The sequence below is a fragment of the Lynx rufus genome, unplaced genomic scaffold (genome assembly GCF_022079265.1).
Source record: "Lynx rufus isolate CCGP_SWC_20201006 ecotype Redwood Valley unplaced genomic scaffold, mLynRuf1.p SCAF_10, whole genome shotgun sequence".
Taxonomy (NCBI): domain Eukaryota; kingdom Metazoa; phylum Chordata; class Mammalia; order Carnivora; family Felidae; genus Lynx; species Lynx rufus.
Window position 1 is genome coordinate 45,801,981 of NW_025814824.1, and position 18,656 is coordinate 45,820,636.

General features: G+C 49.4%; 2 protein-coding genes across 2 annotated transcripts; both read left to right on the plus strand.

Annotated features, from left to right (window-relative positions):
- The first annotated feature begins 3,820 nt into the window (after nt 1–3,820).
- On the plus strand, nt 3,821–6,649 carry LOC124524292 (proline-rich extensin-like protein EPR1). The gene has a single exon (XM_047096481.1). It carries the CDS (start codon nt 3,821–3,823, stop codon nt 6,647–6,649), a length of 2,829 nt encoding a protein of 942 aa, XP_046952437.1.
- A 6,000-nt stretch (nt 6,650–12,649) lies between these two features.
- LOC124524295 (interferon alpha-like) lies at nt 12,650–13,366 on the plus strand. The gene has a single exon (XM_047096484.1). The coding sequence runs from the start codon at nt 12,650–12,652 to the stop codon at nt 13,364–13,366; it is 717 nt and encodes a 238-aa protein (XP_046952440.1).
- Nucleotides 13,367–18,656: the final 5,290 nt, after the last annotated feature.

The following is an 18,656-nucleotide window of genomic DNA, read 5'->3' on the forward strand; positions in this document are numbered from 1 at the left end:
ATAATATAAATGATAACATTTGCAAAAATAGAAATTATTATAGGATATTAAATTCTCATTACTCAGGTTAAAATGCAATTCCTTTTCCCAAAAGTATAGTTTCTTATTATTAATACATCATGTGCTGCAAACGACTCACCACATTTTAAAACTGACCCAGACAAAAAATATTTCAGTGAATATTTATAAAATTGAAGCCACACAGAAATAGATGAGACTCAATTGCAGAAGGTTGAACTGAGTCTCCTCTCCAACTTCCCAGGTATTCTGATGAGCTTATTAATACAGGGAAAGCACTTCTTGATTTCCACTTCTGAATTTCCAGTCTGACAACGTCCCGGGAAGGGCAGCTATGTACTTTCTTGCCAGAGAAGACTGATTCTTTGCAACTAGCTCCGCACAGGCAGGCTGGCGTCCTCGTTGCTCGGGAGAGTCTTTTCCTTCCCCATCTCCTGCACCGAACTGGTCACCGGGTCGTCCACCTTCTCATCGAGTCCAGTGAGCACTTTCAGCGGTTCGTGCTGGATCGTCGTGAAGTTGGATCATCATCTCCTGAAGACAGAGGTGGCCTGCGCTCTTTGGAACCGGCTGCCACGCACCTGCTTCTGGGGAAACCTGAAAATGTTCTCAGTCCTTCAGGCACGACAGCAAGGACGATCCTCCCCACATACTGCAGAACTGTGACGGTCTCCAGCGTGGGCAGGCCACGGTTCTGGGCCAGGTCGCCACGGAGGGTGCTGACAGAGCTGGAGAGCATCGTCTCCAGTGTCATCATGAAGAGGCTGGCAGGCCCCAGGCGGGCGTGATGATGCACAAGTCCACCCGGGGGAGACTTTACCCAGCTGCCCTGAACACCTTGCACATGAGGTTCTTCATTAGGCCGGGACTGCCGCCTCGGTCCTTATCCCGATCTTCTTTCCACTTTTTGTCGGGGCTTCAGACAACGTCATGACCTCAACACTTCCTTTGTATTGTGACGCTGCAGATCAAACACGCTCATGGACATCATAGAAGTCTCAGTCCAACAGGATACGTTCACCTAAATGAGACCCCAGGTTGAAGTAAAAACCCGACTCTCCGTCCATGTCTCTTTTTCAATTCTAAAAAGAATGCTCAGTGGTTTGATCCAGGTACCATTCTTCCACTTCTCCCAATGCACTCGAAGACAACTTGCCCCAACCCTCTGCATTTCCCTTGTAAGGGGCTCTCCATTAAGTTTGAATTCTCCCCTATTTCTTTACAGGAGACATGGCTCATATATTCTGACACAGTCTGAAGATAATAGAGGCATAAAGGTGAACTTCAAGGGTTAACTCACAGAGTTCTCTGCATCCTGTCCCCCAGAAGGTGCCGCCTGCACAACACGCGGGAGGCAGTGTGTGGCCATGTGGACTCACAGAAGGCAAGACAGGGATGGTGACTGCCCTCCAGGGAACAAGGAAGGCAGACATTAAAGACATGGTTCAGATTAATGAGGCACCAGCACAGTCAGTGCAGCTAAGGGCACGTACTAAGAGCTGAGGAAGAGGAGGGACTGGAGGGCGGCAGAAAGCCCCACTTTTGAAGACACCTGTGGCTCCGAAGGATAAATGACACCGGATTTTCATCTCCTCCTCAAAAAGAAGTGGAGACATTAGTAGTGGTCACACAGGAAAGTGTAAAGACTAAATGAGATAAAGTTTGCAAATTTTAGGCTGATCGCAGATGAGAGTCCACCTGACCGCAGTAAATGGTCGCTGCCTGCAGGGCTAGTAGGACATCCAATGCTGGGTAGAGTCCACACTCAGCCAAACCAGCTCAAGCTTTCAGTGCATCTCCCTTCACACCCTCAGGGGTGTGCATGGGGCCCCTCCCACCCCCCACCCCCCGGACACTCCTGGAGAGGGCAGTGTCTGCAGGACTGTGAAGGAGCAGAGCCCAAGTTTCCCCTCTGGGGTCAGTACCTGGAACATAAAAGAGAGAGCTCTCACAGCGCAAAGAAGGTCTTTGCAGGGAACCAGCCTCTTGAAAGTTGTCTGACAGAAATGGCTGCTCTGTGAATAGTATAAAGCGGTCAGAGCTCCTTCCCTCAGGCTCACTCACCTTCAGACCACTTCTGGTGATAGTTTGAAGGCACAGTGGAGAAGACACAATTTGTAGAAACGAGGAAACCAGTTTTAAAAATTATGAAGGAGAGGGTGATGAGAAATGGGACATTCCTAGATTTTCAGCCATTGAAATTCACAGCCCGAATTCAAAAGCTATTTCTTGGGTCAGTATTTGGGTAAAGTAGGTGAGTACTTCCTTCAAGTACTAAATTTAAAGAGGCACCAAATCTAAGTAATCAAGATAAATACCTTAATGCAATACTTTAAAATGTAAGTTAATGCAGAACATCCATGAGGTACAAAATATCAACATGTTCAATACAGAGGAGAACTGACCTTGCACATGCAAGTTCCTGAGTCTTCAAAGGAGCCACAGTGCCTATGAAATTTTGGCAAATTCCATTCAGTCTAGGAATTTCTTGCCAAAGAAAATACAAAGATCTCACCTGCTAAATGTGCTGAATGCTTGTGCACAACACCACCCTTCCTCTTTAACCATAGAGTCAAGTTGGAATACTGGGAGAGATGTTTCATTAACCAGGAGTTAAATAAAAATGACATGAAGTTTGTCAAGGAGACACAAGAAATTGTCAAACGTACAGTTCTACCAACTGAAAAGAAGAAGTAATCTCCACTATATTATTGAGTTTGTTTCCATCAATGGTGGAAGAGTAAAGTTCTATTCAATTGTGGTTTTGCGGTAAATATGCATTCAATCCCACTGCAAAAAGTTCACGAAAATAGCGGTTGAATATCTTAATATGAGAATGTTTAATATCTTATGTCTAATATTTTAATGTAATATTTACTATCAAATACGTCATGGTGACCCAGTGGACGACAGTGCTGTGCGAGATTCTCAATTCCTCCTTTGCAAAGTGCCATCTGTTCACGCCTGCGCACCGACTTCTGGGTGGCCAATGTTGCTAGAAGTCAGCAGAACGCTAGTGGGCGCCACACTTCCTCACAAAGAGCATCCAGATGCTGGCGGCGCGCGCGACTGGCTCCCACGACTGTATCAGCGCTTTGGTCCAGGAGCGTCCCATCGCCCATCGCCCATCGCCCCATCGCCCCATCGCCCCATAGTCCCATCGCCCCATAGTCCCATCGCCCCATAGTCTCATCGCCCCATCGCTCCATCGCCCCATCACCCAATCGTCCCACAGTCCCGTCGTCCCTTGATTCCGACGCTGGCCAATGTTGCCAGAAGTCAGCAGAAAGCTACTGGGCGCCCGACTTGACAGAGAGCATCCAGATGCTGGCGGCGCGCGACTGGCTCCCACGACTATATCCGTGCTTTGGTCCAGGCACCTCCCATCGCCCCACCGCCCCATCTCCCATCATCCCATAGTCCCATCGCCCCACTGTCCCATCGCCCCACCATCCCATCACCCCATCGCCCATCGTCCCATAGTCCCATCGTCCCATCGCCCATCGTCCTATCATTCCATCGCCCCGTCGCCCCATCGTCCCAAAGCCCCATCGCCCATCGTCCCACCGCCCCACCGTCCAATCGCCCCATCCTCCCATCTTCCCATCGCCCCATCGCACCATCGCCCATCCTCCCATCCTCCCATCGTCCCGTCGTCCCATCGTCCCACAGTCCCGTCGTCCCTTGATTCCGACGCTGGCCACTGTTGCTGGAAGTCAGCAGAATGCTACTGGGCGCCCGACTTCCTCACAGAGAGCATCCAGATGCTGGCGGCGCACGACTGGCTCCCACGACTGTATCCATGCTTTGGTCCAGGCGCGTCCCATCGCCGCATCGCCCCATAGTCCCACCGCCCCATCGTCCCATCGCCCCATGTTCCCATCGCCCCACCGCCGCGCCGTCCCATCGCCCCATCGCTCCACCATCCCAATGTCCCATTGCTCCATCGCCCCATATCCCCATCGTCCCTTCGTCCCATCTTCCCATCGTCCTATCCTCCCATCGTCCCAAAGCCCCATCGCCCATTGCCCATCGTCCCAACTTTCCATCGTCCCATCGCCCCATGGTCCCATCGCCCCATCGCTCTACCGTCCCATCGTCCCATCGCTCCATTGCCCCATCATCCCATCGTCCCTTCGTCCCATCTTCCCATCGTCCCATTGCCCCATCGTCCCAAAGCCCCATCGCCATCGCCCATCGTCCCACCGTCCCATCGCCCCATCGCTCCACCGTCCCATCGTCCCATCGCTCCATCGCCCCATCGTCCCATCCTCCCATCGTCCCAAAGCCCCATCGCCCATCGTCCCAACTTTCCATCGCACCATCGTCCCATGTTCCCATCGCCCCACCGCCGCACCGTCCCATCGCTCCACCGTCCCATGGCTCCATCGCCCCATCGTCCCTTCGTCACATCTTCCCACCGTCCCATCCTCCCAAAACCCCATCGCCCATCGTCCCAACTTTCCATCGTCCCATCGTCCCATCGTCCCAAAGCCCCATCGCCATCGCCCATCGTCCGATCGTCCGATCGCCCCATCGTCCCATGTTCCCATCGCCCCACCGCCGCACCGTCCCATCGTCCCATCGCCATCGCCCCAAAGCCCCATCGCCATCGCCCCATCGCCCCACCGTCCCATTGCCCCATCGTCCCAAAGCCCCATCGCCATCGCCCCACCGCCCATCGTCCCACCGCCGCACCGTCCCACTGTCCCATCGCCCCACCGTCCCATCGTCCCATCGCCCCATCGCTCCACCGTCCCATCGCTCCATCCTCCCTACGTCCCATCGTCCCAAAGCCCCATCGCCCATTGCCAATCATCCCAACTTTCCATCGCCCCATCGTCCCATGTTCCCATATCCCACTGCCGCACCGTCCCATCGCCCCACCGCCCCATCGCTCCACCGTCCCATCGCCCCATCGCCCATCGTCCCATGTTCCCATCGCCCCACCGCCGCACCTACCCATCGCCCATCGCTCCACCGTCCCATCGTCCCATCGCTCCACAGTCCCATAGTCCCATCGCCCCAAAGCCCCATCGCCCATTGCCCATCGTCCCAACTTTCCATCGCCCCATCGTCCCATAGTCCCATCGCCCCATCGTCCCATCGTTCCATCGCCCCATCGTCCCATCGCCCCATCGTCCCAAAGCCCCATCGCCATCGCCCATCGTCCGATCGTCCCATCGTCCCATGTTCCCATCGCCCCACCGCCGCACCGTCCCATCGCCCATCGTCCCATCGCCCCATCGTCCCACCGTCCCACCGCCCCACCGCCCCAACGCCCCACCGTCCCATCGCCCCACCGTCCCATCGCCCCACCGTCCCATCGCCCAATCGCCCCATCGTCCAATGTTCCCATCGCCCCACCGCCGCACCGTCCCATCGCCCCATCGTCCCATGTTCCCATCGCCCCACCGCCGCACCGTCCCATCGCCCTTCGCTCCACCGTCCCCATCGCTCCAACGTCCCATCGTCCCATCGCCCCATCGCTCCACCGTCCCATTGCTCCATCGCCCCATCGTCCCAAAGCCCCATCGCCCATGTTCAAATCGCCCCATCGTCCCATGTTCCCATCGCCCCACCGTCCCATCGCCCCATCGCTCCACCGTCCCATCGTCCCATCGCCCCATCGCTCCACCGTCCCACCGTCCCATCGTCCCTTCGTCCCATCTTCCCAAAGCCCCATCGCCCATCGTCCCATCGTCCCAACTTTCCATCGCCCCATCGTCCCATGTTCCCATCGCCCCACCGTCCCATCGCCCCATCGCTCCACCGTCCCATCGTTCCATCGCTCCACCGTCCCATAGTCCCATCGCTCCATCGCCCCATCGTCCCATCGTCCCAAAGCCCCATCGCCCATTGCCCATCGTCCCAACTTTCCATCGCCCCATCGTCCCATCGCCCCATCGTCCCATCGTCACATCGTTCCATCGCTCCATCTTCCCATCGCGCCATCGTCCCAAAGCCCCATCGCCATCGCCCATCGTCCGATCGTCCGATCGCCCCATCGTCCCATGTTCCCATCGCCCCACCGCCGCACCGTCCCACCGTCCCATCGCCCCATCGTCCCATGTTCCCATCGCCCCACCGCCTAACCGTCCCATCGCCCCATCGCTCCACCGTCCCATCGCTCCACCGTCCCATCGTCCCATCGCCCCATCGTCCCATCGTCCCTTCGTCCCATCGTCCCAAAGCCCCATCGCCCATTGCCCATCGTCCCATCGTCCCAACTTTCCATCGCCCCATCGTCCCATGTTCCAATCGCCCCACCGCCGCACCGTCCCATCGCCCCACCGCCCCATCGCTCCACCGTCCCATCGCCCCATGTTCCCATCGCCCCACCGCCGCACCGTCCCATCGCCCCATCGCTCCACCGTCCCATCGTCCATCGCTCCACCGTCCCATAGTCCCATCGCTCCATCGCCCCATCGTCCCATCGTCCCAAAGCCCCATCGCCCATTGCCCATCGTCCCAACTTTCCATCGCCCCATCGTCCCATCGTCCCATCGTCACATCGTTCCATCGCCCCATCGTCCCAAAGCCCCATCGCCATCGCCCATCGTCCCATGTTCCCATCGCCCCACCGCCGCACCGTCCCACAGTCCCGTCGTCCCTTGATTCCGACGCCTGATCACCCCGTCGTCCCATCGCGCTAACGTCCCACTGTCCGCTCATTCCATCGCTCCATTGCCCCCTCCTCCCACCCTCCCATCTTCCTGCCTTCGGGCCCTGTCCTCTGTTCCCTCTTACCCCCCAATCCTGTCCCAGCCGGTCTCGGCCGCGGCCTCAGGCTCACACGCTACCCTAGGCTGACAGGGCGATTCAACGCGCTCACGTGGGTTCGGAGCCTCCAGGTCGTTTAGGAAACGATTGTTGGAAAAAATGGCCCGGCTGCACTCTCGGCGCAAAAGGAGAGTTCGGGACACAGGGAGCCCAGAAAACTCAAGGTCCACGCCTCCCTCCCCGTGGAGGATGTTCCTGGCGGAGGAAGCACGGAGGAGGTGCCCGCCAGGCGCTAAGGGCGGGGAGAAGCAGGGCTTTGCGGGGACTATAAAAGCAGCACACAGTTGGCGCCCAGAGCGCCTCAGCCTTCGCTTTGCCCTGGCGCTCTTGGAAGGGCTCAGCCTGGAGTCCCCCGAAGCTGCCCAGAAGCTGCCCCGACGCTCCCCTTTCTGTTTCAAAGTCACAGCTTCTTTGCCCTAAAGCCACTTCCGAAAAGGACGGCCGAGCGCCACCTGCCGGCCGCCTGGAGAACCACCGAAATCGTCAATGGCCCAGATCTGTGGTTAGCCGCGCTCTGCAGCATCCCTGCCCGCTCCCTTGCTGGAGACCTGCCTTGGCTCCAGAGCCCAGGAAACAGGGACATCCTCCTACTTTTGAGACAGTTGAAAAGGAGCCCCTCTCACACATGCCTGAATGACAGAACCTCCTGTTTCAGACTTCCTTGGGAAGGAGGCTGTATCGCCCAAGTGCAGAAGGCACAAACCACCTGTTTCCACCATCAGATGCTCCAGCAGATCTCAGCCTCTTCAGCACAGACCACAGCCACGCTGCTAGGGGCGACGCCCACCTCCTTACCCTCCTGTCTAGCCTGGATCGCAGCCTGGAACACCTGGAGCCCCCGGAAGAAGACAACCCGGCCCGTGTTTGGGAATTGTGGCCTAGAAGTGCTTCTAAAGCATCCATCAGTATATGAAGGAAAAGACACACAGTCGCTCTACCTGGGTAGCAGGTGAGAAATATCTGAAACCGAAACCGTGAACTTAAAAAAAAATTAAGTTTATTTATTTATTTTGAGAGAGACAGAGACAGCGGGAGCAGGGGAGGGGCAGAGAGAATAGGAGAGAGAGAGAATCTCAGGTAAGCTCTGCCCTGCCCACACGGAGCCAGAGGGGGACCTGGAAGTCAAGTCTGATACCATGACCTGAGCTGAGACCAAGAGTGGGAGGCTTCATCCACTGAGCCACCTAGGGTCTCCAAAATCATGAACTTAAAAAAAAAAAAAAGTAAAGAAGACATGTTTAGGAGAAGAACATGATCTATTTCCGTAAGTAAATGATCTTGTGATGTAATTTTAAAATCTGATCAAGGTTCGGGGCGTATTTGCGATTTCCAAAATGTAAAGTCCAAATTTTAAGTGGAGAGGTGTTTGGGGATAGTATTTTCTGAAAGACGTTTGTCGGTAAGTGAATGCCAGCTGTTGTACCAGATCTATAGAAAACTAGAAGAGAACCGTGCAGGAGTTCCAGCTCAGATGTCTCTTCTGGTTGGCTCATCTTCAAACAGTGACTCAAGGACACGAGGCCCTTCCATTCTGTGACTTGACCATACTCAGCACAGGACTCCAAATGGGTGTGAGATGCTTGAGTCTATTCCAGTTAGTTGTAAAGGGAAACAATACGGAAGATCACATGGGAGGTTTTCAAGGGTCAAGGCTAGACCCCACAGGACAGTATCACTTCCACCACCATTTGTCTGGTCCGAATGTATTCTCATGGGCTGCCTAAGTGTCAATATCAAGTGCGTCCACTGGGAAACAGACTCTACTCTGGTGACTGTGGAAGAGAGGAGTTCAGTGAAAGTGAGTTTTCACTGTTACATTATTTGTACTGATGCTTTTTTTTTTTCTTTACGTTTACTTATTTTTGAGACAGAGAGAGACAGAGCATGAATGGGGGAGGGTCAGAGACAAGGAGACACAGAATCTAAAACAGGCTCCAGGCTCCGAGCTGTCAGCACAGAGCCTGATGCGGGGCTCGAACTCACGGACTGTGAGATCATGCCCTGAGCCGAAGTCAGCCGCTTAACCGACTGAGCCACTAAGGCGCCCCAGTACTGATGCTTTTCTCAAGGGGAACAATAGCCAGTATGTTGGCAGCACACTTTTTCTTGAAAAGCTCAAAACGACTGACCCAAAGTCTGACTCCACAGTTTAAACCGGGGGGAGATTCAGTCCAATGGATGTCACTCTTTGGACTTGACAGCGTCATTGATCCACTGAAAGAAGCATTGCAATCGATTGCCAGAGGCCGATGTTGGAAAGTGGCCATAAGGGTGGAGATGAGGTCTTGGAACACTTTGTAAAATTCAGTTATCATTATGTGAGGGAGGTTAGCAAAGTATGATGAGGTAGCTCCTTGCGGGTACTTGAGGCTCCCTGAAATAAAAGAGGAGAGTGGGTCTTCTATTGATGACCAGGCCCGTGATTCTTGTCTTAATATTCTAAATACTGAAAATACAAACTTGAAGGAAATTTCCACACACAGAAATGTTTATTTCTCTTTCTTTCTTTCTTTCTTTCTTTCTTTCTTTCTTTCTTTCTGTTATTTCTTTCATTCTTTTCTTCTTCTTCTTCTTCTTCTTCTTCTTCTTCTTCTTGTATTGTTTTGTTTTTAAATGCCTCACAGGCTATTCCATTATAAGTTCCCTGTAGGACCGTGAGGAATTCATATAGGATCTTCAGATCTATTGTCCTTGCAAATCACAAGATTCATATCTCTGTAGCCTCTGTTGGTAATATTCTTTCTCCCTTAATTACCATGCTTGTTTTCCTCATGAATATTGATTGTGCTCTGGAAATGATGTGGGCCAGACTGGGTGCCTAGAAAAACAGCCGGCTAAGATGATGTGTCTCCCCTTAAGTATTTTACAGACCCCTGGAGGGAGGTATTCTAAGGAGAAAACAGAGCAGGTCAGGGCTCAATCTGTTTGGGCTGCCTTAAAAAAATAGCATACCCTGGGTAGCTTGTAAAAAGCAGTAATTTATTGGGGCGCTTGGGTGGCTGAGCCAGTTGGGCGTCCGACTTTGGCTCAGGTCGTGATCTCGTGGTTTGTGAGTTTGAGCCCCGCGTCGGGCTCTGCGCTGACAGCTCAGAGCCTGGAGACTGCTTCAGATTCTGTGTCTCCCTCTCTCTCAGTCTCTCTCCCACTCACCCCTGTCTGTGTCTCTTTCTCTCTCAAAATACAAATATTAAAAAAAATTTTTAAAAAAGCAGTAATTTATTGGTCACAGCTCTACAGGCTGGAAATCCAAGAGTGGGGTGTCTCTTATAAAGGCCCCAATTCCATCATGAGGGCTATACTCTTGTTCTCGCACTACCTTCCAAAGGCCCCACCACCTAATACCATCACTTTGGAGTTAGGACTTCAACAGATAACATCCAAACAGTCTGACCATAGCGGCTCCTTAAAGGCTCCATGCCCGCCATTTAGAAGATAGAACACAGCCGTGCCGAGTGACAAGAGTGAGGAGGCAGGTTGGCAGGCAAGGACAGGGCGCCTAGAATTAGGAAGCCAAAGCCTTGCTTTCTGACGGGAAGGGAAGCTCTGATTATTACCCACCCTGCCCTCCCCGAATTCTACATATCAAACTGAAACGGAGCCTACTCTCCCACAGAAATAGACGGAGATAGGAGCCTGCAGCTAATGGTTCACGTTCTTTCTGAGTTGTCTCCAGAGAAGCTCAGGGTGAAGGCTTGATCGTTGGCGCTTCGGACCACCAAGTCCGGGGATCAACGGTCAGGTGACTGTGAGCTCTGGGGTCCGGGAGAGTTGGAGTTTCGATGTGTTGTGCTGTGCAGGACGCCAGGCTGGTTAGCTTTCTGTGATGACCACGTTGAGGGGCGATTTGAGATGAGGCCACACCTGGGGGTTCTTCCTCGTGCTGGGCAAAGGCTGAAAATAGTGCTGTTTTAGCAGCCTGAGTCCCAGAGCCCTGTGTGCAGGAAAGCAAATAAAATCCCAGTGGCTTCAGCAATAATCTCAGTAGGCCACGTGGGTAGCAGGAGACTAGAGCAGAAATTTCAGCCATTGTCTCTACAATCTTCCTCAGCACCTATGGCCCTGATGAAGCAAACTAGCATGGTCATTCACGAATGCCTTCTGGTAGGAGGAGAAAATCAGTGAGACGCCTGCAGTAAAAGTGACTTACTGAGCCAGTATTCAGGGCCCGGTGCTGAGGACAACAGAGTGAATGTAACAGAGTCCGTGACTAAGAGCTGGTGTGTCCAAGATGGGTACACAGCTTCCATTTAAAGAGTTGGTCTATGGAGGGCTTAGGCCAGGTAACTTCCTATGCAAAATCCAAAGAGTTAAGGATGGGAGCAAAGAGAAAGTTCTTCACATGATAATAATCAATATTTACAAACTTCTGAATTTAGGACAAACAACTTTCTTTTCTTTTCTTTTCTTTTCTTTTCTTTTCTTTTCTTTTAAGAATAGATCTGGTTTGGGACTTCTGAAAGTCCTCTGGGAAATTTGAAATTAAATGCAAATATAAAAGAAAATTCAAATTGAATATGTATGTTTTTTAAGATTATCTCTTTTGAGAGAGAGAGGGAGCACAAGCGGAGAGGAATAGAGAGACAGGGAGAAAGAGAGAGTCCCAAGCAGGCTCTGCACTGTCAGCGCAGAGCCCGACGAGGGGCTCAAACTCACAAAATGTGAGATCATGACCTGCGCTGAAACCAAGAGTCAGACGCTTAACCAACTGAGCCACCCAGGCACCTGCGAATACGTTTTCTTACTTGCCTATTTTCGTAGGCCATATCATTACAAACGGTGCAAAAATTAGCTCTTGGGGAGTGAACAAATCTTACGTATTACAATGGTTCGTTCCTCTTCAAATCAACCCTATTCAACCAAATCTTATTCCTTAGGATTTATAATCTCATCACCTTGTATCTTCTCGGTGTTTCTTGGGTATCTTATGTGAAGTATTGATGTTGAGTTCATGGACGTTATACAAAATGTATGCATGTTAAGAGCAATAAAACTTACGTCCAGTAGATGGATCACCAGAGGACTCTCCCTCCATCATTTGCTAGATTTCAAAGCTCTGTTGTGAGAGGTGGGCTTCCCTTGGTTAGAAGACGCCACGGTGCTTACGTTGGAGCCTTAGCGTGAACTGGGCTCTAAAACTAAATGCGAGTAGTTTCTATTTGATCATTTAATTCTACTAAAGTTATTCAACTCATTTATAATTATGTCAATTGCTGAAAAGAAATCGATGTGGAGAATATCTTGATGAATATCTAGCTGCTAGTGAAATTAAAAATTGTTTTTTGATATGAAGCAAAATTAAAAGTTAAGACCTAAAAATACATGTTAAGACAATACTGTAATTTTTCAATTGTTTTTAGAAGTTCTGAAAATCGTTTTAAGTATATCATTACATGTATATTATTATTATGTCTTTGTATAATTTTTAATTTGAATATGTAACTTAATACATTACTATTTATACACGTAAATATGTTAAAATTTGCTCTGCAAACTTAGCTATAGAGATAAATAAAATGGTAATAACTTTAAATTTACTTTTAGCTTAAAATTTTTATCAATTTTAACCCTGCCTTGGATAAAAAAAGAAGTTTGGCACTCTCTTTTTCTATGTATAAAGGATAGAGAGAGAGAGAGTACGTAAATAGATATAGAGTATAACTGTGTCATTAAAATTTCATGAGGGGTTCAATTAGCAAAAAAAATCTAAAAGGGCTCAGGGGTCAGGGGAAAGGGGGCAATAATTAAATAAAACGGTTGAGAAGCACTGCTCTAAACCCATTTGGAGAATGTAAAATGAAAACCAGAAAACAAAAGTAGGAAGTAAGAGGAGATTCAGAAAATGGTATTCATGTGTTCCCATTTAGGAGGTGCGCACAAGGGAAGATATTCAGAGAACCTAGAGCCACGGGTCACAGAGTCGCCCACCCCAGCCAGGCCAACAGCATCTGCAAGATCCCCAATGGCGCTGCCCTCTTCCTTCTTGGTGGCCCTGGTGGCGCTGGGCTGCAACTCCGTCTGCTCTCTGGGCTGTGACCTGCCTCAGACCCACGGCCTGCTGAACAGGAGGGCCTTGACGCTCCTGGGACAAATGAGGAGACTCCCTGCCAGCTCCTGCCAGAAGGACAGAAATGACTTCGCCTTCCCCCAGGACGTGTTTGGTGGAGAGCAGTCCCACAAGGCCCAAGCCCTCTCTGTGGTGCACGCGACGAACCAGAAGATCTTCCACTTCTTCTGCACAGAGGCGTCCTCGTCTGCTGCTTGGAACACCACCCTCCTGGAGGAATTCTGCACGGGACTTGATCGGCAGCTGACCCGCCTGGAAGCCTGTGTCGTGCAGGAGGTGGGGGAGGGAGAGGCTCCCCTCACGAACGAGGACTCCATCCTGAGGAACTACTTCCAAAGACTCTCCCTCTACCTGCAAGAGAAGAAATACAGCCCTTGTGCCTGGGAGATCGTCAGAGCAGAAATCATGAGATCCTTGTATTATTCATCAACAGCCTTGCAGAAAAGATTAAGGAGCGAGAAACGGGACCTGTTCAACATGGAAATGATTCTCACTGACTAATAATACACACTTCCCACGTGTTCTGCCATGTCAAAGACTCTCATTTCTCCATTCTGCTGTGACATGAATGGCATCAATCTGTCAATATTTTCAGGAGTATTAAGTACATCATGTCAACTCTACAAGCACTAGTCACTTTCCAATGACCTTGCTGATCTATTTCACAATTTATTTATTTACTTAACTATTTATAAGATTTAAATCATATTTGAATAATAATGATGTACTTTCACTTTGTGGTTAAGAGAAAAAATATATTCTTTATATTTATTCAACTTATTTTCTTTATTAAATATTTTCTATAGAAAAATTCTTGTCTTTGTTTATCATTTAAAAAAGAAACAACTCTGATGAAAGAATGGATTGTGCAATTCACTTACTCATTACATTATTCACGTTATACATTAAAAATCGACTTTCTCTAAGCCAGTCTGTATGCGGCTGTCAGGATAGGGGTGGACATAACAAATCCAGTTCTGCTTTTGCACCCGTGAGTTTTGTGGAGAAAGCAACCTAAAGACAATAATCACACTGAATTTATATCAGTTATATTAAACGGTATAATGAGGATAAGGGGGAAAATGGAGTTCTCTCAGCAGAATCTGCAGGAAAGCATGCCAGGAAACAGAAACAAAAGCCGTAGATATCTCCTATAATTGACTGGTGGACTTCCAAGTGCGAATATTCTTTGGAAAATGGATATTGAGTCTGCAATTTACAAGCAACGCCATTAACTGAAAGCCTTAAAACAGAAGCGGTCACACGGGAAGAGGAGAGCATGAGCAAAGAACTTCAGATCAATTCCTCAAAACTTCAGATGGTAAAGGGAGAAAAGAGCCACAACAGAAACAGAGACAGAATGGCCATGAGGTAATAGGGTAAGAGAGAATATCAGTAAAAGTCTATTTCAAGGACTGAAATGGCTTCAAAGAATTGCATCATTGTAAAATGTGGATGCAAAATGCCCACCGCACTGGGATGAAGGGGGCACTGAAGCTTTGCTGAGAGCTGATTTGGAAGAACTCACAGAAACCATATTGGAGGGTGGGAGGGAATGAGTGAATAAGAGAAGAGAAGTTCAGGTAGAAGGAGCAAATAGTTGTGAGAGATGTGCCTGCTGAAATGCAACAGGAGAATAGAATGGGAACTGGGAATTACGTGAATTTTTTTTTTTTTTTCTGCAGAGTTCTCCTTTTTGCACTATGTGTGTCTCTGGATAGATACATGGATTGGATGTATTGGCAAATCATGTTCATATGCTTAATGTTGTGTTTATTTTAAAGCATGGCACCTTTCATTCCCTACCATGATAATCTATTATCATTTTGATGCGTACTATGCGGAAGGTCAGGAAGCTGTTCTGTGGACGGAAACCATCCAGTATGTGGGGAAGCAGATGGAACTGACCTTAGCGAGGGCTGGGTGGAATTCGCAAGCAGGCACCACAGTGAGCAGGTGGAAGGTGGTAGCAGAAGCCAAGGGCTCCCGCTGGCTTCCCCTCACCTGGGAGCCACCCTAGTGTTTCCACGGCCGTCACGGTCAGATTTGCCTTTGATTTCCTGGTGCCTCGGTGCATCCCAACGCCGTGACAGCTTTCTAGGAAAGCTGAGTGGAGAAAGAAAAAGATGCTCTATCAAAACTGACGGGAAATAATGGTAGGGGCCCTTCCCGTTTTCATTCTTGCTTCCCTCTTTTGGTACTGACCTCAAGATGAAGTAGAAAGGAATTCAGAAGAGAAGTCCACCCGTGCCTATAAAATTACTAAATTAAAAAGAACATATACAATTTAAAAAACTCCAAGCTAGTAAAGAAAGGGGTTAGTTTCTCTAGTATGTGGCCTCCCTGCCCCACATCTTCTCTGTGAGATGGATCACGATGAACCAAATAGCTCAGGAGAAAAGAACTGACTCACTAACCCAGGAAGCCTTATTAGTTACTTCAGTGCAAGCCTCCAGCAGCAGGAAAATCAACACTGAGTCCCTTGCGGCCTCAGAAACTGAGAGCATGAGAAGGACTCCACAGGTTAATAGACTGAACTCCACATAGAAATCAATATTTAGCAAAATACAATTCCTGTTGCTATTTAAGGTTACAAAAAAAAAAAAAAAAAGATAGTTTACCCACACCAGTGCCCCCTACACACATGAAGTGCATAACGTTTGTGTCCTCTGGAAGCTATGGAAAAATCTGACTCTTGAGCACCTGACAGAAAGAGAAGGAATTGGTCACAGAAACAAGCTTGGGTCACGGACAGTTGATTATTTGGGGGACAAAAGCAGCCACCCTCCAATAAAATTTTGCTCAAAGCTGGAAGTATGATGAGCTGACTCCTGGCGGCCAGTTAACAGAGAAAGAGAGAGTGAGCGAGGGGAGCCAGGTGTCACACACAGGGCTATGGGCACGCTGACCCAAAGGGACCAGGCATCTTGACTGATGCGCAAAAAATAAAAATCACAACAACAGAGCTCAGGATTGGAGGTAAAAGTATGTCCTGAGCAAGGAGAACAACACCTACCTACTTTTGATCGTAACACAAAAGATTTCCGTCATTTGAAAGCTTTGGATCCCTTTACGCTGAAACATTTGAAGTACTGGGGCAAATTAAACTTCAATGAAATAGTGAAATGAGTAATTCATAGGGTTAATGTTATCTAATCTAATCTACTCTAATCTAAGGCTTACATAAAGAAAGGAAAAAAACTTAAGAAGAATAAAACGTATATAGGAACATTCAGAAAATGGAAACGGTTTTGTATTAAAAGACATGTGAGAAAGAACTTGAGAGGAACTAGGGCCCAAGACGCCCCCCCTTGCTCGTCACCCAGGCCACCAGACCCCTCAGGTGCCCAGCGCGCACCCCCTCTGAGGGCCTCCTGCTGGATCCCTGTGGCCGCATCTCCTTTCTGGGCTCTGACCTGCCTCCCGGCCAAGGGCGGCTTCACAGGAAGACCTACTGCTTCTGACACAGATCAGGAGGATGTCCCAGTTCTCCTGACTGAGGGGCATCTCCCCCAGGGAGAGGGTGGGTGGCTGCCGGTTGCAGGAGGCCCAGGCCACCTCTATCCCCAGGAGCTGCTCCGGCAGACCTTCAAAGGTCCTCACAAATTGCCATCTGCTGCCTGGAACCCGATCCTGCTGGACAAACTGCACGGGGCTCCAGGGACAGCCGGAACCCGGGACACCTGCCTTAAACGCACACACCCGGACACCCCAGCAAGAACCTTTCACTAGAGGACAAAAGTTCCATCCGGGGACTTCATCTCAGTCTCAAGAGAAGCAATGGAGTGATTGTGTCTCTAGAAAGATGCCTGAGTGCAAATCACGTGATCGTTGTCTGCATATTCAAATTCGTAACAATTAGTAAGGAGGAAGGAAGGAGACCCCAAAATGATTCTCTTTAATACATGAAGTCACATTCCCAGGTATTTAGTCATTTCACTGACTTTATTTCTGCTTTTGTCTTAGAATGTATCGAGTTAAATTGTTCAAAAGTGTGCTCCAATGTTCTTCTTCAGTGATTATCTCTCGGGGCCTCTTTCCTTGGGAGACACTTACCTCTAACGATGTGACATACGTATTCATGTATTGGCGGACGTTCTGGTTCCCATCCAACATGTAATCAGCTGGGCTGGTTGTCAGCCTTGACCTTCCATCAACTACAACACAAGTGCCAAACAAACTGAAAAGCAACAACTCTTCCTAGATCCAGACAGAGACCCTGGATGACTGGGAGCAGAAATGCAAGAGTTTAAAGCACAGCTGAAGCTCGTATTGGTAGAAACACTGAAGCTGAAATGGAAGGATTACTGGCAGGTCCATATGGATGAGCTTGAGATCGAAAAACTGTAAGATATCCTGTCTTTGGGGGCCACACGCTTTTGTGAGTGTTACCTTCGGGAGAAACCTTCACCAGGTTCTCACTGTGAAGATAAGAAAACAAACTCCTGGGGCTTCCAGCAGAGGAAAGGAAAGAGAAATCACTGGCTGGGAATCCTCTCGGTCTTCTGTTCCCCTCAACAAAGGCCTGCTCTCCAGGGAAATGATTTTCCTAGAGCCTCCCCCCGCCCCCACCGGGGGAAGGGAAGTCCAGCCCTCTCTCCTCTTCCACTCGGGGGACAGGAAAGACACAACTGCAAGCCCCTCTAACTTTCCTGTGTCCCTTAGCAGGGTGGTCACGTTAGAACATTTAGAAGCACTTAGCAGAGTATTTTCCACTGAATAAAGGCTTACCATCATGTTCTTATTTATTCATAGAGGTCTATAAGAGCATAAGTAACTTCTCCTAGCCCTCTCTCTGTAACTGACTGCAAAATGCTGAGAGTCTAAAAAAACAGAATTGGGAACAAGTGGCTCATCAATGTAATTATATACATACTAATATACTATGTACACATAGATACTATGTATATACACGTGCACTATGTATTCTGACACTAGCACGTTCCCCTTTCCTCCCGCTTCCCCAGATCTCATTCTTCACCTGCATCTCACAGTGTTTCCTTCTGCCCCAGTGTAGAAACCCCCAGCGAGCTCTGCTCTCCTCAGTCTCTCCTCCTGAACCTGCCCTGCCCATTCACACAGCTGCTTCCTTTTCGGCTGTGGTTTCCGGCCAAGTGCAAAAGTCACTAACTGAAATCAAGAGTTGTGTGAAAGTTCTAGGTTTTTGGAAACTCTCATAGGAGAGTTCTTGTTCTCTTCTTTTTCTTCTCATGACTATTTTTGGCCATGAGGGAATGTTCCTCCTGCAATGATGTAACTAGCTGTAGGGAAAAAGGAAAGAGAAAGCAGGATCATTTTAGTCAAGGGTCTGTTAAAATATTTACAAAGGAAGAGTGCCACCTACTGGCCAAGATGGACAAAGACAATGACCAAGTCTGGAGGCCTGGCTTGTGGTCTACAGAAGTCTGTTCCCAGGCAGGAGTCTTTTCTACAGAGAAAAATGGCTCTTTCCTGGAAAGAACTGACTCCAATAACATAATAATCCAATTTCCTTACCTTGGATATAGTTTTGAAAAAACACAAGTGTTCTCTTTTTTTTTTTTTTTTTTTTTTTTGAGAGAGAGAGAGTGAGCACGTAGGGGAGGGGCAGAGAGAGACTGGGGACAGAGGATCTGAAGCAGGCTCTGTGCTGACAGCAGAGAGTCTGATGTGGGGCTTGACCTCATGAATCGTGAGATCATGACCTGAGCTGAACCAACTGAGCCCCCAAGAGCCGTTAGCTTCACAGCAAAATTGAGTGCAAGATATCGAGACTTCACATACTCCCCGGTTCTGTATATGAATAGTCTCC

Coding starts and splice junctions, on each gene's coding strand:
- LOC124524292 (XM_047096481.1), top strand. CDS start 3,821: ATGCTTTGGTCCAGGCGCGTCCCATCGCCGCATCGCCCCATAGTCCCA.
- LOC124524295 (XM_047096484.1), top strand. CDS start 12,650: ATGTGTTCCCATTTAGGAGGTGCGCACAAGGGAAGATATTCAGAGAAC.